The 23,133-nt window shown below is 42.5% G+C and overlaps 1 protein-coding gene and 1 non-coding gene across 4 annotated transcripts in view; both read left to right on the top strand.

Moving 5' to 3' along the window:
* Positions 1–23,133, top strand: part of OSBPL3 (oxysterol binding protein like 3) — a 195,945-nt gene that overhangs the window by 102,852 nt on the left and 69,960 nt on the right. For 2 of the 3 annotated variants that reach the window (XM_069588163.1, XM_069588162.1), the window contains 8 exons: positions 13,560–13,676; positions 13,833–13,886; positions 15,681–15,794; positions 18,962–19,129; positions 19,707–19,830; positions 21,155–21,258; positions 21,464–21,556; positions 22,610–22,766. In XM_069588163.1, coding sequence (XP_069444264.1) covers positions 13,560–13,676; positions 13,833–13,886; positions 15,681–15,794; positions 18,962–19,129; positions 19,707–19,830; positions 21,155–21,258; positions 21,464–21,556; positions 22,610–22,766 — 931 coding nt within the window. The remainder of the gene's footprint in view (positions 1–13,559; positions 13,677–13,832; positions 13,887–15,680; positions 15,795–18,961; positions 19,130–19,706; positions 19,831–21,154; positions 21,259–21,463; positions 21,557–22,609; positions 22,767–23,133) is intronic. The other variant, XM_069588164.1, reaches the window with a different exon arrangement.
* Positions 13,937–14,062, top strand: LOC138439899 (U6atac minor spliceosomal RNA). Its single transcript, XR_011256842.1, has one exon. It is a non-coding gene; the product is annotated as a U6atac minor spliceosomal RNA (small nuclear RNA).

A 23,133-nucleotide genomic window follows, 5' to 3' on the forward strand; every position in this document is an offset into this window, starting at 1 on the left:
AATTTCCTCTTGTCTTTTTCCCACTGCCCCCTTACATTTCCTTCCTAGAACTTTCAAAGTAACACATTTCAGAAGCCAGATTGTGCTAGAGTTGAATGAATAGGTTTTTTTTCTCTCTCTTTCTCCTTTCTTATTATAATTTTTTTGGTCCTTTTTAAAAGAGTGCTGTATGTCCTAAGTTTTATTTCTTCATTATCCATTGAGAACCTATTATTAAAAGACCATGAGCAGGGGATGTGAAGCTACTAAAGACAGGACAGCTGAACAGACCACTACAAACGAGAGATCGCTCTGATTGGGAAGACTGTGAATTATAGAGACAACATAGCTTCCGTTATGTTTTTTTAAATGCGTTATAGCATTTGCTGTGTAAAAAATCAGGAAATGAATCCTTCCGAAATAATTTAACAAGTGCTTCACTCATTATTGCAGGAGATTTGAAATGGAGAGGTCTATTGCTACATGAATCTCCATACAATTATGCAATTTATTCTTGTTGCCCTCTTGTCCCTGGGGTAATCTGAAGTGGAACTTTGAGCTCTCCCAGAGTCACCTGATGAGGATTTATTTATGCATGCTCTTAGATTATGCTGCACTCCAGGGAGCCCATACTGGCTGGGCTTGGTGCCAGAACCCTTAAAACTACAGGAGTTGAATGGGAGAGAATTCGCCAAGAAGAGTGAATTAAAGCTATAATGTTTAGGTGTTTGTAATTTCAGCTATCTGGGTACTGAAAATATGTAGTCCCATTTGTTTCTTTTAATTTGTATTGTCTTTAGATGCTGAAATTTACCTGCTGTCTTTTATAAGTATAGACTGAATAAATACCACAAGAAAGACTCCTCAAGGAAGAGTGGCTTGGGAGTGGCATGATTGCATCACACTGTTCTGTGATGGTCACAGAAAATAAAAGGCAAAGAGCATGAAGTTGCTTGACAGCAAATAGCCTGAGTTTAAATCATGGACTGTTTGTAAGCTGTTCGACCTCGGGCAAGGTCCTTGACCCCTCTGTATCTAGGTTTCTTTTAAGGCTATGCCAAATGTTTAAGTTAGAAGAGAGTCTGCGCATAGTAAGTGCTATGTTAGTGTTTGATACAGATTCACCTTCCAGAAGCAGGAGTTCCAGGAGCCCTCAAGCAGTACTGCCACAGCAACTGCTTCCCTGTCTCATCCGTGAGCTGCGAGGCAGTCTGGCTTCTGTCTAGGCTGCTCTGAGAAGAAAAATCAGCCAGGGACTCTAGAAGTTAATAAGCAACTGATAGCATCATTCGAGCTCACAGCATCCTTTCCTACTCTCCTTTGGAATCTCAAAACAATCCAATGAGGTCTGTATTTTTCTACACTTAAGAGAGAAAGTATGGCCCAATTAACTGCTGATTTAGAGTTACACAGCTAATAAGTGGTAGAGGGTCAGGCAACTATATATTTGAAGAACACTGGGTTTGTTTTGATGCTGCAAGGCTTCTTTAGAAGTTAACTCCAGTTCCTTGTGTCCTGTGTACAAATGATTGTTGTTTAAACAAACCTGCAGAAGCCAAAACCTCTGTACATGCAGTGGCAAGAATAACACGGATGCGGGAAGCAATCAAAAGGATCCTCCAGGTCTGTTTGTCTAGAGCTGTTATTTTTCTGGTGGTTCCAACAGAGAAAAATAATTACCTATACAGTTCCATCTTAGTGTTTTGGAATCCCCCCCCTTCCCACCTTCTGAGCATTTTACTTTTCCTTACAGCCTAGGCTTTGGTCATACCCATGGTTGTGACATTATGCACTGAAAATAGGAAAGGCAAAGATACAAGACTCAGTTCTCTATATTGCTACCCTAAGTCTTGTAAAGTTAAAGCAAACATTTGATATAGGAAGAAATGAAAACTTTGGCTAAAATGATGTATTTAAATAATCAGGATTTCCTTGTCACTTTGCATGCCTGCCTATGCCAGGTAGCTGCCTTCCACACTCTGAAGAGCACAAGAAACCAAACTGAATATTCAAACACTTCTGGAAGTTGCTGAACCATGCAAACTGATCTGTAATTCTAGAGTAGCAGAGCAAATGTATTTTGGTGGGTTTTAGAAACACGAGTTTGGTAGAAACCACAAGGGGAACCTTAAGAGAATCTATGTGTTTATTCACAACTGGCCCTGGTCATAGTGCAAGTTACAGGAAGGCAGAACCTGCCTCAGATGCTTTTGCTGAGAGCACAGCTTACTAGTTTTGCAGTTACTGGACTAATCTCTGAGAGCTACAGAGGCAAATGTGACACAAACTGACTCAACTGTTTTTTTTTCCCCTAGAGAGGGGAAAGTCTGAGTCTGTGATGCTATTAAAATACTAAAGGTCCAGAAGTAAGCATGTAATAAATCGGACAGAGGCAAGATAGGAGATTTCCTTGGAATAATCTCATATCTCTCTATGGTCCCACATACCCTGGCCCTACCATCGAGTCCAGCTTATCTCCCTCTACACCTTACCTAAGCTCCCACCACAGCCAAAATCACCTCTCTCTTCTCACCCCAGATGAGTCACTTTCCTGGCAATCTCTAGTAGAGTGGTCCCTCTTGCCCTGAGTAATAGGCTAAATGGTCTCTCCCCCTTCCCCGAAAGATATATCTACATCCTAGTCCTTGGAACCTGTCAGTGTTATCTTATTTCATTAAAGACATAAGAATCTTGAGATGAGCATCCTGGCTTAATGACCCAAATTCAATGACCAACGTCCTCATGGGAAACACACAGAGAAAAGATAGGCATGTAGGGGCAGGTGTAAGAAGATGGAGGCAGAGATTGGAGTGATGGGGCTACCAGTCAAAGAATTCTGATTCTCCTGGAGCCTGGAAGAGCCAGGAAACACCCTTACAGTGTTTGAATCTGTGTCTCCCCACCCCCCTGCGCCCAGTTCATATGTTGAAGCCCTAACCCTCAACATGACGGCATTTTTAAGTGGGGGGTTATTAGGCTTGGATGAGGGTGGTGCCTTCACGCTGGGATTAATACCATTATGAGAAAGGAGCGACACAGAGCCTCTTGCCATGGGAGCAGACAGCAAGAAGGCAGCTGTCTCCAGGACAGGGACCGGGTTCTCACAGGAGCCGAATCTGCTAGCCCCTTGACCTGGGCTCCCCTCGCAGTCTGTGCCATTTTGTTGCAGTTGCTCACGTTAAAACACACATTCTCCACAGAGCCTCTGGAGGGAGCATAGCCCTGCTAACACCTTAATTTTGGACTTCCAGCCTCCAGAACTGTGAGAGGGCAGATTTCTGTTAAGACACCCAGGTTGTGGTACTTTGTCAGGGTAGCCTCAGAAACCCTTCTTCTCACTCTTTGTCAATGTTTCTTCATGTTCCAGCTCAAGACATTCCACTCAGGTGGATCCAGCCCCACATGAGATCATGCCTGCCTGGGAACAAGAATCTGTAGCGGGTTTGTATGTGTCTCCCATTTGGCATTTACAAGGCTTCGACCTTGTGGTGTTTCTTCATTTTTAATGTCTATTAACTTTTTGGAGGCTAGCACGTGGTTTCATATTTTTGCATCTTAGTACCTGGTGCTAACCTTAGAGACTCCCCTATTAAAAAGAAGCTCAGTTGTAAGTAGAATATAACCTACTTAACAAAAAAGACGTTCCTTCTTTGATTCATAAGGCTCTCCAGGATCTTAACCTGGCGCCAGGTTCTCATGATGAGAGTCAGTTGTTTATACAGAACAATGAAAGAAAGTCACTAATGATTTGGATCAAGGATAAGGATGTTTCTTGTGCTAAACATATGGCACCTTCTCCTATGATTTTTAAATCATGTATGCATTAATTAGTCAGCATGTACTTCTACTTTGATTAATTTCAATTAGCTCTGAAAAAATAGCTTTGGGTGAGCTGGAAAAGAAAACACAGTTATCAGCTAGTGCCATCCAGCAATGGAGTGAGTTTTCTGAAGGAGCGTGGTTACCCTGTCTTTAGAGCACAGAAGTGTTCTATCTGAATACAAAATGTCTTTGTTTCTCTCCAGGGCTCAGACATCAAAGTGGAGATCTCTTTGCTAAGTCCAAAAAAGTATGATTTTTTTTTAAAAAAATTAAAGATAAAATATTGAACAGTTCTAGGAGGTATTTCAAATAAAACCATGTAGAAGTCTTCCCACCTTTGTGCCTCTGGTCCAGCCCCACTCACAGAAGAGTCCCCTTAGAGATTTTCCCTGGTATCACATGTCCTCATGGTGAGCTCCCGCAGCATCTCCTACACTAAGCTGACTGCGACTGTGCAAACAAGCTCATTCCTCAGAAGGGGTAGAGGAAAGGTAATGAGTCAGAGTCAGTGGGCTGAGTTCTGGTCCTCAGAAGTCCTTTACTCATGTTCGTGGTCCTGAGAAGATCATTTCTCTTAGATTCCTCATCTCTAAAATGAGACCCGGGTAGATAACTTCCACATTTCTCCTTTGAACTCTGGGGTTTAAAGAGAAATATTTCATGACTCTATAGGGAATAACAAATCATCACTGTACTCCCTGGAAAAAACTCAGCCGAGACTTGAGTCCCGTGGGTGGACAGAGTGGTCCTGTCCTCTTGGTCAACACACGCGGGTGCTCAGTGCTGGAGTGCGCTGTCAGAGACGGACTCTGCTTGGGAAGAAGTAGGGCTGAGTTTAGGGGAGGCAGTGGCTTCAGATGAACTCTAATACACTTGTAGGTCATCTTGTCCAGAATGGATCTTGAGCAGAAAAGCTCTGTGTGGTCGAATCCCTCAGTAGCACCTCTGCCAGCCTTTGACGAAACTCCCCAGTGACTGAGGAATTTACTCTTTCATAGTCCTTATTTCCGTTATTTTTCATAGCACTAACTATGAGATAATCAAGACAGTCATCCTTTATGCAGAGCTGGAATCCAGGGCCCTATCATTCTTACCATAGGTCCTGGTTTTATACTCAGAGCCTGTCAAGTCAAATCTCAATTCTTCAAGTTGGAAATGAATAAATCCAACCTCGCAAGATTGTGCAAAGATTAAGAGCAGTAATGCACATACGGTGGTTTAGCACACTTCCTGACAGATAATAAATAGTAACATTATTAATGTTAATTACTGTACTTGCTTCATTGGTTTGGTTAACATATTAATATCTACCATGGAGCATTTTTCCCTTTAATTTTAATGAGGCATAATTGACATACAGCACTGTGTAAGTGTGCTGGCCTAGAGTATGAGAGTGGACCTGTCATGCAACAGCAGCAACAACAGCCTCACCTGTGCAGGTGCAGAAGGTCCGGCCTCGATCCAGCTCTACAAACCTGAACTCTTATGTTTCGACAAGGTCTTCGGTGACTGGTATACTCGCTCTAGTTGAGAAGCACTGCATCAGATCACATACCCCCACCTGACCTCCCAACTCTGTTTTTTTAATTACTCCATCAGGCCTGTTGGTGTTCGAAAAATCTTAGTTGAGAAAGAAACAAGTGACAAGAAGCAACAACAACTCCAAGTCTCAGTGATAGAAATACAAGTCCAGAATTGGTCTGACGTCAGTTGAAGCTCTTACTATATTAACTGGAAATCTATTGCCAAGGATTTCCAGGTGTTCATAGTACAGTCATAAAATATATGATCCTGAGGCTTTAGAAGATTACTCATGCCTTTCAAGTCATGTTAAAGTATGTGCCACATGGTTTAAGGCTGGGGATTGCCTTGTGATTTTAAAAACCTGATTAACAGACTAAATAAAACAACCCACTTTCCAGTCACGCCAGATAGAGGCAACCACAAAACTTCCCTCCACAACACTCTTCAGCTGCAGGAAGAATGAAGGTTGTCAATGGTTTTCTATTTCTGACATCACTGCAAGGGCAGTGACTGAGAAGCCAGCATTTGAAAGGTGCAGAGGATGTGTGCGCTGTGGAAACAGCTGTGCTTGAAGGAAACACTTTCAGTCCGTGTACTCAGCAGTATGGAAATGAACTTTGCCAGCTAATGAGCACGAATAAACGCTTAGCTGCCTTCCCCCCACAAAGCAGCTTTCTATATTTGGTACTTTCAGATGTTCAGTATAACAGACTGAATTTAATGCCAGATGACAGTGCCAGACTGACTTCAGTTAAACTTAAGCAAAGACCTTAAGAAGCTGCTTCCCCCAGCCTGTCCTGTTTCTCTCTCCACCTGATAGTCACAGGGAGCTCTAAGCCCAACAACCCGAGGGCAGGACATCAGCCCAGCTGCGGTGGCTAAGTCAGCAGGGCTGTGATCCCTGGGGGCATGGGTCCACCCGCGCCATTCATCTCAGGGCACTCAGCTCAAGGTGTGCAGCCTCTTTCTGGGTCACAGAGGGCGTGAGGCATGGGGAAGCCACACCCTACCTCCTGGAGCCTTTCAGTTCAGTTTGGTTCAGTCGCTCAGTCATGTCCGACTCTTTGCGACCCCGTGAATCACAGCACACCAGGCCTCCCTGTCCATCACCAACTTCCAGAGTTCACTCACACTCACGTCCATCGAGTCGGTGATGCCATCCAGCCATCTCATCCTCTGTCGTCCCCTTCTCTTCCTGCCCCCAATCCCTCCCAGCATCAGAGTCTTTTCCAATGAGTCAACTCTTCGCATGAGGTGGCCAAAGTATTGGAGTTTCAGTTTTAGCATCATTCCTTCCAAAGAAATCCCAGGGCTGATCTCCTTCAGAATGGACTGGTTGGATCTCCTTGCAGGCCAGGGGACTCTCAAGCGTCTTCTCCAACACCACAGTTCAAAAGCATCAATTCTTCGGCGCTCAGCCTTCTTCACAGTCCAATTCTCACATCCATACACAACCACTGGAAAAACCATAGCCTTGACTAGATGGACCTTTGTTGGCGAAGTAATGTCTCTGCTTTTCAATATGCTATCTCTGCTTTTTCTGTCCTGGGCTCCAATTCACTCCCATCCAGTTCATGTTGTTATAGCCCCTTGCTCCTCACACTCATTGGTTCAGCAGATATTTATTTAGGGCCTCTGTGTCACAGGTAGTGAGACTGTAAGAAATAAGCCCCAGTTTCGGTCCTCATGGTATTCACATTCTAGCCAGGGAGACAGACAAGTGCAAGTGCTGAGAAGGGAGACAGTTTCTGTCCCGAGGAGGAGGTGGTATGGGGCTAAGTGAGAAAGCATTGGGCTGAGAAGCAGGTGGGGCAGGCATTCCAGATACAAGCAAGGGATTGAGCAAAGCCTTGACAGCGTTAAATCCCACAGGCTGATTTCCTACCCCATTCAGGAGGACGCAGGATGGGTGACATGGCAGCTCTGCTGAGGATCCCAGCCCCGCTTGTCTCTACCCATAGGGTAGGGCTTTATAACTCTTTCAGATGCCTTTGGATCTTGAATTTAGCCATCACTTCCCTGGTGGCTCAGACAGTAAAAGTGTCTGCCTATAATGCTGGGGACCCAGGTTCGATCCCTGGGTCAGGAAGATGCCCTGGAGAAGGAAATGGCAATTCACTCCAGTACTCTTGCCTGGAAAATCCCATGGACGGAGGAGCCTGGTAGGCTTCAGTCCACAGGGTAGCAAAGAGTCGGACACAACTGAGCGACTTCACTTTCACTTTCCCCCACTCCAACCCCGCTCCCTCCCCAACTGCCGCCCCATGGCGTTTACTCCTGATTAATTATTAGAATATGCATATTTAAATTACAGTAGAATGTACAGTGTACAACAGTATGGAGCAGAATGATTGAAAATATAGTTTTTGTAGTCCATTGACTCTACAACATTGGGGGAGTTACCTAATTCTCTTCCTTGGTTTCCACATTCAATAAATACTGTTTCCAAGGAAGGTTAAGAGAGGAGATGAAAGTTAAGGGAAGGGGATTTTTAGGGAAGTGAAACTATTTTGTTATTATAATGGTGGATATAATCGTATGAACATTATGTGTTTGACAGAACTCTTAGAACTGTATGCCACAAAGAGTGACTCCCTAGTATAAACTATGGACTTTAGTTAATAATGATGTAGTTCATCTACTTATAAAAAATGTGCCACACCAATATAAGACATTAATAACGGAGAAAACTGTGTTTGGGAAAGTGAGTGAAAGTCGCTCAGTCGTGTCCTACTCTTTGTGACCCCATAGACTATACAGTCCATGGAATTCTCCAGGCCAGAATACTGGAGTGGGTAGCCTTTCCTTTCTCCAGGGAATCTTCCCAACCCAGGGATAGAACCAGGACTCCCGCATTGCTGGCAGATTCTTTACCAGCTGAGCCACCAGGGAAGCCCAAGAATACTGGAGTGGGTAGCTTATCCCTTCTCCAGGGGATCTTCCCTACCCAGGAATCGAACCGGGGTCTCCTGCATTGCAGGCGGATTCTTTACCAGCTGAGCTATCAGGGGAACCCATGGACAGCAACACTGCTATAATTTACAGTAATACATGATTGATGTAGTTTGGGTAATTTAGGAATTTCATGGGAAGAGATAGACACTGAGCTAAAATCTTGAAGCTTTTGTATGGGTGGAAAAGAGCATGAGAAGATTCTGAGAGGCTGGAATAATACGAGTAAGCCACAGAAGTGAAAATGACAGATATGTTGTATTCATTTTTTCATTGCATGGAGGGTAGGACCTGATGGGGTATCATAGAAGTGGGGTGTCTTAGAAAGTGAGGTTTGATGGAGTGGTGGGTGGTAATGTAGAAACAGGGAAAGGGACATGGAAGATACACACTTTGAAGATGAAACCAAAAGGACTGACTTGTAAAAATGATCAAGCCCTTATAGTTTCAAAGTGATTTTGCTACATTGTTCTCTGGCCTGGCATTCCTTCTCACAGAATTGATGTCAAGATCAGCAGTGATCTTTAACCCCATCATACTAATGTCCCCTTTTGTGACCAATGTTTCAATGAACCTTTAACACTCAAGTGAAACTGATTTTTCACCTAATGTATTTGCACACATAATTTTGAAAATGTTAACAAAGTGCTTTGTTATAAATAAAGGCAACTTCAGAGAAAGTGGTTAATGTTAAGGTGTACATTACAATGTGTAAAAGCCCAGACATGACTACACTAGAAGATGTGATGGAGTAGTCAGGTACCCCTATACATGGGGTGACAGCTGCTAATACAGACCCATAGAGATGCAGAGTCGTGTCCGACTCTGTGCGACCCCATAGACGGCAGCCCACCAGGCTCCCCCGTCCCAGAGATGCATTAATAACTCATATAACACAAGCAACACGACTGTCGCTGATGTCAGTGATTCTGCATAAAGGTGGGTGACTGTTGGTAAAGTCCCAAACAGGAGAAAGTACAATCTTATCTGTTACTTAGCAGTTGCATTCCCAAGAATTCAGAGTGTGCTAAAAAGCATGCAAAAATACGTTGGCAAGTATAAACAGGTTTCACCTATGAAAATGTCACTGTGCACTTTGGAAACTCTTCCAGATGTTGGGACGAGTTGTTTTATTGTGCAAGACTGAGGCATTTCAGGACATCTAACATCCCAGGTCCCGAGGCATTTCAGGACATCTAACATCCCAAGTCCCCAGCCATCAGATGCTAGAGATTCCACCCCCACCCCATCACTTTGACAATTAAAAATGCCCCCAAGGTTTCACAGCCTAAGGGAACAGTACTGCCTCTATTGAGAACCACTGGCTGGATGCTGGCTGTCAGATTTCAGCCTCATGACTTCAGGATGGTGAAAGATAAGGAAGCTGGAAGTGGGAGAGGATTGGGAGGTTGAGCCAGAAAAGGTGCTGGCTGCAGTGCTGTCTCCCTCTGTCAAGGAGAGCCTTCACTTTCTTAAATTCTTTAGATCTGCCTCTTCCAGCCTGGTAAGAGTTTCATGTCCTGAGCCCAGATAGAAGATGAAGTGAGGGGGAAAAAGATGATGTTTCGTAGTAATAAATGTGAACCCTGTCTGGCTTATTCAAGAGTCAACAAACCAAATCTGATCCCCTGCCCGCCACACATGCTGATTGTTAGATGTATACTGTGTCTCAGTTCGGGAGAAATCTAGTTCTAACATGAATCCTTGAAACATTTTTTGAAATTTAATCCTTGTTATCTTTTAAACAAGCATGATCTCATTCCATTTCTTTTCTTTTCCAGTTTTGTTACGTATGAAGTAACATCTAATCCCTCTCGGCATTCACATTTTGCACGATTGAATGTCTTGAGCAAATGTGCATGGTGGTCTAGCACATCTCGGTATTAGCACTCTGCGTGCTGCCTGGGAGTCTTAAGCAAAGCAAAGGAGCTTAATTTCTTTGGAGTACTTTTCAGAGAATTTTGAGCTTTAGGTTTCCTTTAACAAGGACACCTTCTTTCTCAAGTTTCTTTCTCAAGTGTGATTGTGCTGTATTTTACTTGTAAAGAGTCGTTTGGCCCAGAGGTATTGTTGTTGCTGTTTAGTTGCTCAGTCATGTCTGACTCTTTGCAGCCCCATGGAGTGCAGCATGCCAGGCTTCCCGTCCTTCACTCTCTCCCGGAGCTTGGTCAAACTCATGTCCGTTGAGTCAGTGATGCCATTCAACCATCTTGTCCTCTGTCATCCCCTTCTCATCCTGCCTTCAATCTTTCCCAGCATCATGGCCTTTTCTAATGAGTCAGCTCTTTGCATCAGGTGGCCAAAATATTGGAACTTCAGCTCCTTCAGCATCAGTCCTTCCGATGAATATTCAGGATTGATTTCCTTAGGATTGACTGGTTTGATCTCGCAGTCCAAGGGACTCTCAAGAGTCTTCTCCAACACCACAGATCAAAAGCATCGATTTTCATCTCCTTTCACGGAGAGTTATGGTCCAACTCTCACATCCATACATGACTACTGGAAAAATCATAGATTTGACTATACAGACCTTTGTTGGTACACTTCAGATGCAAGCCAGTGAATGATATTCCAACAACATTAATCTGTTTGCAGCCTTATTCCAGGACCAGGTTTATCCATTTGTCAATCAGATGCATAGTATTCACTGGACAGCAGATTAGGCATATGAGGAAATAAAAACTAAACTAGACACTTCACACCCTCAAAGAGTCTGTTATCCATCTAGGGATGATAAAACCTTGCATATACTATCATAAGTAGGCGAAAGGTAAGATGAAATACTTGTGGAGTTTCTAGGGATGAAATAGTGCTTTCTTCTGAAGAGGCTTCCTAGAAGAGGTTAAATTTTTAACTTGATGATTTTGAAGATTCATTAAAATCTTGACGTGCAAGACACTTTTTGAGGACTGGTTTTTTGAGCTGAAATAAATGTGAGCAGAATATTTGTGTGTGTGTGGCTTCTCATTACTTAATATTATGCATTCTCCTCTATTGATTGTCTGAATGTAAGTATGAATGACTTTTTAAAAATTTAAGTGACTTGAACTAATTAGTAATAATTGCTATAAAGAATCTCATTTGAAATTGCTACCTTTCTGAAAAAGTCCACTAATTTAAGAGTTGAGTCTAAGTTTTGCTTTTTCTGTTGAAGAATTCAACTTTTACAACTCCAGATACTGGAATACCAATGCTATGTTTCAAAATTCTGAGGTGTAGCTTTAGCCTTATTCATAGTAAAATGCAATCAGACATAAGGCAGATCTTTGGGGACGGTTATACAAAGGGAGTTCAGCCACTAAAATAGGAAAGTGTTCTGGCCACCAGGGGTTTTTCGTGTATTGAACTTGAGGACAACACAGAAACTGAGCCGGAGCACCCAGGACTGCCTGTGGTTCCACGCCCTCCCCGTCTTTCTCCTAGGACTTGGGTCCAATTGCTTCTGCTCCCAGGTTATTAAGGTCCATCTCTCAACCCCTCTGGCCTCTGTCTGTACCACTTTCCTGTGGGCTGGAGATTTGACTAAGAGCAAGTTATTCAACATGAAATTTGGCCAGATGACACATTTGTCTCTTGAAGAGCTATCTGTGCCCCAGTTTTTATTGCAGCATTATTTACAATAGACATGGCATGGAAACAATCTAAGTGCTCACTGGATGAGTGAGTGGATAAAGAAAATGTGAGATGTATATGTATCCCATGGAAATGTTAGCATCCATATATTCCATATATGTACATACATACACATACAATGGGATGTTATTCAGCCATTAAAAAGGCCTGCCTTTCATGACAACATGAATGGAGCTTGAGGGCATTATACTAAGGGAAATAAATCAGAGAAAGACAAATACTGCATGTTTTCACTTATATTCAGAATCTAAAGATGTGGAGCTCATAGAAGGAGAGAGTAGAATGGTGGCTGTCAGGGTGGGGTGGAGGGCGGAGGGAATGGGGAGATATTGGTTAATGGTACAAATTCCTAGCCATAAGATGAATATGCTCTGAGGAGCCAATGTATAGCTTGGTGACTATAATTAACAGTACCATATACTTGAAAGTTATTAAGAGAGTAGATCTTAAATGTTATCACCACACACACACACACAAACAGTAATTATGTGAGGGAATAGAAGTGTATCAAATCACCTTATTGTACATCTTAAAGCTTCATATATTATAGGTCAGTAATAGCTCAGTAAACCTGAGAGGGGAAAGGCATGTTTGTCAAAATTAAAATATCCTGTGTTAGAAATGTTTTCTCTTTGATCTGGATGGTAGGTATAGGTTTATAAATTCTTCAAATTGTGGTCTTAAGATTTGTGCATATGTTATATCGCAACAAAAGATAATAACAATAAAAAATTTAAAAACCACTGAAGTGTTGCCAATTTTGGTCTACCTTGGGATAATTTTGCAATGAATATGTGCATTTTCAAGCCTTTGAAAATAACTTTTTAGAACTTTTAGTGTTTTTCTTTAGTATTCCTTAAAAAAATTTTTTTTAGCCAATTAGTTGAAATAACCTAAACAGCTGACAGTGACAGATTTATTATAATAACTATTTATCCCCCCAAATTGCAAACAGCTTAGTAGAGCAAAAATTGTACCATCCTCCACACTGCCCCCACCCCAAGTTTTTTAAACAAAAGAAGAGAAAATTTCTGGGAAAAGAGGATGCAAATATGTGTTGCAGAACCACCTTTTTGGTGCTTCTAGATTTCCAACAATTTAAATACCTAGAATTTGGGGATAGTGTGCCCAAATCATTATTTCAAACAACTCGTCATGTTTACCAACACGACACAGTCTCATGCTTTGGGGCCAATTTTCTCAGCCACCCCATCCCTCCTGCCCAGTTTTCATCTTGATGTCTATAGCTTTGGGTTCAAATTTAGACTGGTCTAGTAGTGAGTGAAAATAGCTGATGATGTCAAGGGAACAAAAATAGAATTTACAGCAAAATCCTTACCTTTAGCTGTGGTTGTCAAGGTTCAAGCACCAGAAGAGGAAGAGACATTCTTTGCTGAGAGAGAGCTCCTGAAAAACAGACAAATTTGATGCCACTAAATTGTAGCATTAAATCTATAAAGTCTAAGAACTGTACATAAATTAAGCCTGGATTTCTTTTCCCCAGCACACCCAGCCAATCTCATCATCTTAGATGGATTTACAAATGGGATCAAGTGCTTCTTAATGTTTCTATTGGATATATATGTATATATTGAGCCTGATACTCATTTAAAGATAATCATTGAGCCCGAACTCTTTCATTGGAACAGGACAGCTGGGAAGTGGTAGAAGGACTGAGGGGAGAGATGAATTACACCCAAGAGCCACCAATACAGAAAGGATTTTTGCTGAAAAAGAGAAAATGGCCCTTGAAAGGGTGGCATAAGGTAAGAACTGGCTTGGGACTCACCTTTGTTTGCACCCACTTTCCCTACTCAGGCCCTGTTCTTAGGTGTGTATATTTAATTTGAGGCTAAGCAAGGAGACCAAGAGAAAGACATTTAAATAGAATATTTTAATGAATTCTACTTTGTTCCCCACAGAGATTCTTCTATCTGGACAAAGGAATCTTGAAATATGCCAAGAACCAAACTGACGTAAGTGGTCTTAATCCAGCATGCTATTGAAGAATTCTCCAGGGCTAGTCATGTTGTATGAAAGGAGAGAAGGTTAGCACTTCCCTTGATGAGGATGGAAGAGGCTCTTGAGCCTGACAACATGCATATGATTAAGGCATTGCCACCTACTCCATGGCATCTAACCACTGGTGTCGCAAAGAGTCGGATGCGACTGGGCAACTGCACAACAATATAGTGGCTCAATCGGTAAAGAATCTGCCCACAGTGCTGGAGACCCAGGTTCTATCCCTGGGTCAGGAACATCCCTGGAGGAGGAAATGGCAGCTCACTCCAGCATTCTTGCCTGGAGAATCCTCATGGACAGAGAAGCCTGGAGGGCTACAGTCCATGGGGCTGCAGAGTCAGACCCAACTGAGCAGCTGAGCATGCACACAGTGGTTGTAGGATGAGACTGTCCATTTGGGACTGCGTTTCCCTAGCTGGAAACCATGAGGGTGGTGGTGTTTCTCTCTCAGGGAACAGAGGTGCCTGTTCCCTTCTGTCTCCTCTCTAGGTTCTGCGTGGGCTCAGTTCACCCACCAAGTGGAGGTGTGAGGGCCCCTCTCAATAGTCTACTGGGCATCCAGCTCTGGGTTGTGGTCTTAGGGTTGCACTGTGGGGTGCTCTGAGTGGGGACAGACCTCTTCCCATTGAGGTAACAGGAACAAAACACAGGACGTGTCCTCCCACTATTATGGGGACTGAGGGGTTTAGTGGGGAAAGTCCTTGGTGAAGGTGACAGGAGATTCCCCTGTGTGGACACCAGGCAAGCGGCCCACCGGGGCTCAGGATAACTGCTGGTCCTGCCTGCACGAGAGTCCCTCTCTCACCCAGCGCTTCTCTGCTCCTGCCTTCCTCTTTCACGGTGCTCACCCTGTAGGGGTACCTGCAGAAATGTGCCATAGTGCCTGACCCACAGTGGCCTGTCTTAGCTTCCTTACTCCTCTTTTAATTTTTATGTTTTACTCAGCTTAAAACATTTTTTGTTTAATTAATTTTTATTGGAGTATAGTCGATTTATAATGCCGTGTTTCTGCTGTACAGCACAGTGAATCAGTTAGACATGCACCCATACTGTTTTAGATTCTATTCCCACATAGGTCATTACAGAGTATTGAGTTCCCTGGCTGTACAGTAGGTTCTTTCTAGTTATTTATATATAGTGTATATGTCAGTCCCAACCTCCCAATTTCCCATCCCCCCGCACTTCCCCCTTGTAACCATATTACTCAGCCATGAAAAAGAAAGGAATAATGCCATTTGCAGCCAATGAATGAACCTAGAGATGGTCATACTGAGTGAAGTAAGTCAGATAGACAAAGACAAATATCATGATCGTATTATATTGCTTATATGTGGAATCTAAAAAATGAGTACAGATGAAACTAATACAAAACAGAAATAGAGTCACAGAGGTAGAAAACGAAGTTACTCCTCTTCTAAAATCACTTCCAAATGAATTTAGACCCCAGAAATCCTGCAGGAAGCAGTGCCATTAACAGGTGAATTCACTGCTGTGGGAGTCAGTCCGCTTTCCTCACCTTCTGCTTGTTACTTAATCCTCTGCAATCCGGTCTTCCCTTTAGGTTAAGCAGGATGACGCATACACAGCACTCAGCTCAGCGCTGGCTCACACTAAGTGCTGGAGAAATGTGGCTGTTGTGTTTACTATTAGTGGGTGTGGAAGGGGAGGGAGAGGGAAAGGAGTGTCAAGGATGTTCGGGTGGTTTTTAACACTGCGGTTCTCATGGGGGCCCCTGCGTGCCCCTGCAGATAGAGAGAGAGAAGCTGCATGGCTGCATTGACGTCGGGCTCTCGGTGATGTCTGTGAAGAAGTCATCCAAGTGCATAGACCTGGATACCGAGGAGCACATTTACCATCTGAAGGTGAGACTGCTGCCCAGGCGCTATCTCCCTTTGCACAGATCCTTCATGTTGCAAAGGAATCGTCAGTTACAGTACCACTGGTGATGCCTGGTGAATTTCAGAACATCCAGCCAATGTGTAGAAGATCTTCATTAGGAAAGTATTTCTAAGGATGCTATTGCTATCTGGATGAGACAGTTCTTCATTGTGCAGGAGAGTCTCTCACACTGGGACCCAATAAAATAAATTCAACATCCTTGTCTCTTCTCCCTCATATCTGGCCTCCATTGTGACTGTGACATCAGTAACCAAAAAAAAAACTTCATGTTTTCAAATACAAACGCGCTCTACTCCCAGGCAGTACCATCTTTAGTGAAGAGCCATTTGCCATAGAATAAAATATGTTTCCTGAAATATAATATGATCTTTAGTCTGTGAAGCTCTGGCTTACAACGCCAACTAACTTTACAGGGATTAAAATTCTCATACCACAGTGATGTTAAAAAATTTTCCCCTAAAGGACAGGTCTCTAAATAGTGTCTCTGAAATGGAGTGTTTCACTCCATTCTTCTGCCCCTTCTGCTGCAGATTGTATAGATAATTAAAATCATGAAGCAAGAGCTTTGGAGATCCAGATCTGGTTCAGATCTTAAGCACCTGACTACTTACTTGCTCTCAGCCTTTGACAAATTATTGAATCTCTGAAAGTCTTAGTTTTCTCACCACTTCCCGCCCCCACAATGGGAACTACTTTGCTCATCTTGTGGAGCTGAATGTAGAAAACTTGATGTAATTCCTGACCCACTGTAAGCTCAATAGGTTCATTTATTATATATAATTATTAGATGTTACCCGAGGATTAGAAATTAATTTAGAAAACGTAGGAGTCCTTTCTTACTTGGACAAATTACTTGGAATATTGGGAATGGGGGCTGAGAGTTAGGAAAATAAAAGCATGAGATTGAGATCTTCACATCTTAGTGTATCCCTGTCCTCCCCATGACATGTCTGTGGTACTTGGGCAAATACATGTTTAGCACATACATATAGTTGAGGGACTGCCCAGGACAGTCAAATCTATATTGTTTTTTAAGCCTAAGCCCCTGTGCTTATGGGTGTAATAATTGTTTAGAGCAGGGTTTCTCACCTTCAGCACATCTGGAGGGTGGGCTGGAAACTTCTTTGCCATGGGGGCCTGTCTTGTGCATTGTAGGATGCCCTGGCCTACCCCCAGTAGATGTCAGTAACAGCCCTCTTCTAATTATCACAACCCCCATATGTCTACAGATGTCATCAAACATCCCCTGGGCTGGTCACAATACCCTTGACTAAGAATAACTAATGTGAATCAAAGGAGGGAGAGACCTGTAATCTTTTTTTAAAAAAGATTTTTAAAAAAATCTTTGACGGTTTACCACTTCAGTGGTAAACCTCCTCTCAAATAATTTCTCTATTCTAGTTAACAAAGTAAAAGCAATGATTAATTCCTAATTTTTAAAGAACTAGAATGCCTCAACATACATCAAATGCTAATATCATGATAAACGCTGGTTAATATTTCTCTGTGTTGATTCACTTCCAGTTCTGTTTGTGTTTCCTGTCCACTCTGACCATCAGTTGTGCCTGTGAGAGCGGGTGTGTGGACTCGTCTGACGTCCTGGCTGATGGTCTCAGAGTCGGACAGTTTCTAATGTGAGCCATCCAGTCCCAGTCTCTCCCTTTATCACAGAAGGGGGTCTGGGCAGCAGAGAGTCGCGTAGCTGTGCACTCGCAGTCCTGTGACTGCCTAAGGGGCTAACGCAGAACCCTGGTCAGTTATTTAAGAAAGTGCTTTTGTTCTTCTGCCTCGTTTAACCCAGTTAAAAAATGGGTCAAGAGGAATGCTCTGGTCACTGATTTTTAATGGCCTCTGATAGTAGACTAGTACAAAGAATGACACAGGATTCCTATAAAATGCCCAGTAGCAAGGTCTGGGAAATGAAGTACATTTCAAGAACATAATTTAAAGGAGACAAATAGATGTGAGTCTGTGTTGCTTCTACCTGTAAATGGCATGTCCAGTAGAACCTGGTGGGGTTTCATGTCTTGTGTGTATTTGTAACCAACACAACAAATACAGATGTCGACCAAACACTTCCTAAATGAAGGATGTTTCTGACATTTATTTCCACATCCTTGCTCTCAGTAACAGCTTTAGTAAAGATTTTAACTGAATTGACCTGGATTTTTCTTCTTGGAAGTTAACCTACTGAGTATTCTTTTAGAGTCATTTATATTGCCTTTTCATGAGTCTCTGTTTTCTCATATATAGATGTCTGTCACTTTTCATTTTGAAAGTATTAATGCACCATCATACATACATAGAAGTATTGACTATTAAGAGATATTTATGGTGCATAGGTGCTTCATATATTCTTTTTAGTACTTTTATGCACATTTGATGTATTTTATAATAGTTACTGCATACAAACATTACTCTTCATAGAAATTATACATTGATAGTCAATCATGGAGAGAATGGCTAAAAGTTTGTGTTTGTGTGTTTGAAAAATCCTGGAAATCACTGATAATACTTTATCCCATTTTTGTTTTCTAAGAGTGGGAGAAATGTTCTTGTAAATAACCTTCACATTCATTAACATCTATTCCTCAGTAGCATTTCGTTATCAGAGAAGATGAACAAGGTTAAATATTTCAAAAGAATTTATTCATTCTCTCCAGTTCAGAGAAGATTGATCTGAAAAGTCTGAATTAGAAAAGAGGTTTTTTATTAATAAAAAATGGTGTAATGTTTTCAGTGGGGATATGAGAAATGGGGACAGGAGAACTTGGAACTGCTTTAAGAGATGGATAAATATCCTTTTTTCTAATTCTTTTTTCTTCTTGTAAGAGATGGATAAATATAAATTTCAACTTGTTTGTGGCTTAATGTAAGACATAATAATAGCATAACAGTTGGCTCTTTCATAGAATGCTTAAATATGGAGTTTATGAAGACCATTCTTGCTTTCCATCTCCTACTCCATAGACTTGTTCCATAGACTAGACGAATGTAACGAAGTAAACAAATCGGTACTTCCACACTTCTACATGTGTCAGCGTGAAGAGGTGCCAGGAATGACCTCAATGGGATGACTGTTTCTTAGATGAGTGATACTCTTGTGTCCTTTCGACCCCACACAATCTAGGTAAAGTCAGAGGACATCTTTGATGAGTGGGTATCCAAACTCCGCCACCACAGAATGTACCGTCAGAATGAAATCGCCATGTTTCCGCACGAAGTTAATCATTTTTTCCCAGGATCTGCAGTCACAGACTCTGGTCCTGGGGTCATGGACACCGTTTCAAGTAGGAAGGTAATGATTTGCCCATAATGAATCTAAGGGAAATAGGTGGCTTTGTGGCGGGGAGTCTGCTCTTGAGGGCAGTGTCTGAGGAAGAAGAGGCTTACAGGGAGGAACAGAATGAGTTTGATCTAGGATTTTATTTGTCTGGGTGTCCCCTCAGTCAGAGCCAGGGCCAGAGGAGCATCTATTAATGCAACGATCATAACTGAAGAAGAGCATGTACAGAGGGATTTAACATCCTAACCCTCCCTTGATCACTTTGACTTTAGTTTGCTTTCTGGCTGTAAACTGCAGGAGATACATTTATAGTCATACAGAACCACACAATCTTTCCCAACATTTGTGTCATCTTTTCATATGGTTATCATTTGGCAGGAGGAGAATTCAGGGGCCTGTAGCACGGTGTGGCCACATGGGTGACAGCTGGAGCTCTCAGGGTCTCTGATGAAGTGCTTTGCTGGAAGCTTCTTCCTCATGGGCAGACGGCTTCCATTAGCAACTGGCCCACTTTATTATCCTTTCCCCTAAAGTGTTCCCACCAGGCTCTGTTTTCATTTATAATGTGCTTTTGTCATCTGTGGAACAGCGTAGCAGTATATCAAAGCAGAATTCGTTTCAAACCGGAAGCAATTTATCATTTTCTTGTGGTGGTGAGACTCGAGTTCCATTATGGTTACAGTCTTCAGAGGACATGGAAAAATGCTCCAAAGGTAGAGTGACTCAAAACCTCTGCTTCTTTCTGTTGAAAACCTCTGCTCTTAGATTTTCCTGATTTCGTTTATACTCCAGGTGAATTTATATTCTCTCTCTAGACTGGTCTGTGTTCCCTGTCAGATTTTGCTTATGAAGATCTGCACTCATGATAAACAAAAGACACTCTCTTTTAGAGTTTTATGTCTTCCCTTGGGTGTGTGTGTGAGTAGGTTTCCTTTTCTGTTCTTTAAGCAGCGATGCCCAATTTCCACATAGACTGCTAAATCACAGAATCCAGGGTTTAAGTGCCAAAAATGATTCTGATGCGCATCCAAGAACTTGTAAATCACTGTCCAGAGGTGAGTGGGTGAATCAAATGGAGATTCCTCGCCAAACAGGTGTTCTCTACCCTGGCTGCACATTAGAATTACAAGAGAGCTTTTAAAATGCCAGGATACCCATGCTCAGGCCCCTCTCCCAGAGAATCCCTTTAAATTAGTGCAGGGTGGGGCCCTGGCATCACTAGTTTTTCACAATTTCCAAACTGATTCTGGTAAGGAGCCACTCTTGATATACGGAAGCTCAGTGTTCTTAACCTTAGTTAAGAATCACCTATGGAACTAAAAAAGAAGTCACCAGTGAGGTTGGGAGTATTCTAATTTAATTGACCAGGGATGAGACTTTGACATAGGTAATTTTAAGAACCTCACCAGTTGATTTTTAAAACGTAGCCACAATTAAGAACCACTATCAGAGAACGATGCCTGAAAATTGTATTTTTCTCTGTTGAATGCAGATAGGATCACATCTGGGGCCATAAAATGTTGCGTTCTCAATAAATATGAGCGATAAAAGCACTCTGCCTTTATCAACTTATTTGACTCAAATGTCCTGTGAGCTCAGAATATCATGATCGCCTCATGGACTGTAGCCTGCCAGTCTGTGGGATTTTTCAGGCAAGAATAGCAGAGTGAGTTGCCATTTCCTACTCCAGGGGGTCTTCCCCACCCAAGTATTGAACCCCCATCTCCTGCATTGGCAGGTGGATCCTTTGGCACTAGTGCCACCAGAGAAGCCTGTGAGGAAACTGAGACCCAGAGAAGGGTAATTTGGCCACGGTTCAGTTCATTAAGTACATTCAGATGGAGGCAGCCTGGTTCTCTAGATCTATGCCCTTAACCACAAGTCTACTGCCTCTCCTATAAAAACGGAAGTAAAATTTCCTAGCTTTACATATGTAAGAGCAAATATAGATAAATGAGAAAAATGGCTGGCACTAGTACAGTGAAGGTTGAACGCAAGACGAGTGGCTCCTATTTCTCCTCTTGTTTCCCCCTGCAGACCTGGCGCACTGTCACTCCTACCTGCTGGAGATGAGCCAGCTCCTGCAAAGTATGGACATCCTGCATCGGACATATTCTGCACCAGCTATCAATGCCATCCAGGTCAGCCAGAGCCCATTTCTGTTTGCCTGCTGGCACCTCTTAGGCTTTCCTCTCTCCTCCCAGGCTTTCACTAACAGGGAAGTTTTTCTGGCTGGTTGCTTCAGCCAAATTCAAGGGGATGGAGTTGGTCACTCTGGTGTGTGTCTTTCCCTATTGGTTTGGTGCATCTTACTGTCTGTGCTCTCTTTCCTGTTTTAAAACAAAGGGTGGAGCTTTTGAAAGTCCCAAAAAGGAAAAAAGATCACACAGGAGGTGGCGGTCCAGAGCTCTTGGCAAAGAAGCTAAAGGAATGCTGCAGGTAACCCTTGCTTCCCCCTCCAGGCTGGTTTCCTCAGGGACACAAGCTGGGGTCCATAGAAAAGTGACTATGTTGTAGTTACTCTCAGATACCCTGTGCAGAGACAGGAATTCAGTCACTTGGGTTTTCTGAATACTAAAATAAGCATGTCATGCATATTGAGTAAGGGAAAAATGGGATGCAGTTGGAGCGACTGCAGTCATTTCTAGGGTTTTGGTTTTCCCTTCTTTACTGCTTAGCCTGCCTGCTCTCTTCCCCACTGGGGTGTGCACCTTGATTTCTGGCTGCTGTGCTTGTGTGCTCTGTCCCACCTTTTCTGTGGCTCAGTGGACTCACCATCCCTCCGAGCCCACTGGCCAGAGTCTTCGGGAGCAGGACATCATATAGACTGTCTCTTCTCTCCAACCTTCCCACCTTCCATCAGAAGTTCACTGCATAACACTAACTGCTGACTTTTCAAATGCACAGCTAAGCCAAGATTTGCAGCTCAGTCATTATATATTAAATTTCAGCATTATTAGGGTCAAAATAAATCAGGAACTTACAGAAACTGTTATACTCTTATGTAACTCTGGTTTAAAGCACTTTATGGATTGAATTGAAATACTTTCAAAGCAAAGAGAGATTTGTGTTCAAAACATCTGAGAAAGTGATTTGTTTTGTGGAAGCACCAGGTGGTAATAAAGAAAACATTTTTAAACCTACTCCATTAACTATTAATATTAGCAACCTAGATCCTGGGTGATTATTGCAAGGAGGAAGGAATTGAATATAAATGAGAAAGAGCCTGGCCACTTTAGCTGTCATTTTAAACCTATAGCTTTAAAGTTATGATCATCTCCAATTAAAAATGTGATTTCTCACTCAATTGTATTTCATAAGAAGCCAGTGGAAGTTGCCATGGCAAGTGTTTTCCTATTGAAAGTTATCACTCAATTAAAAAAAAATGTTCTGTAGAATGTTCTTTTTCTCTACTTTCCAATCTTAGAAACAAGTGAATAGTCTAAGCAACTCACATCTAAAAAGTAATATCCCCCTTTGGTGTCACTTCAGGTACCTAAGCCTTTTTCTGGCCCAATAAGACTGCATTCCTCCAATCCTAATTTGTCTACACTAGATTTTGGAGAAGAGAAAAATTATTCTGATGGCTCTGAAACCTCATCAGAGTTTTCTAAAATGCAAGAGGATCTGTGTCATATTGCCCATAAAGGTAAATGAGTTTTCTTTCTTTTTTGTGTTTCTTTCTTCCAGTGTGTTTGATGAAAGTATTATGTGCTTGTCTGAATGTGGGAAAGTCCTTGGAGAAGGGACTCTTAGTTGGTTCATTTTCTGCTCTATTAGGATTTCAGTTCAGTTCAGTTGCTCAGTCGTGTCGACTCTTTGCGACCCCATGAATTGCAGCACGCCAGGCCTCCCTGTCCATCACCAACTCCTGGAGTTCACCCAAACTCATGTCCATTGAGTCAGTGATGCCATCCAGCCATCTCATCCTCTGTCGTCCCCTTCTCCTCCTGCCCCCAATCCCTCCTAGCATCAGAGTCTTTTCCAATGAGTCAACTCTTCACGTGAGGTGGCCA

Source organism: Ovis canadensis, chromosome 4 (genome assembly GCF_042477335.2).
Source record: "Ovis canadensis isolate MfBH-ARS-UI-01 breed Bighorn chromosome 4, ARS-UI_OviCan_v2, whole genome shotgun sequence".
Classification (NCBI taxonomy): Eukaryota; Metazoa; Chordata; class Mammalia; order Artiodactyla; family Bovidae; genus Ovis; species Ovis canadensis.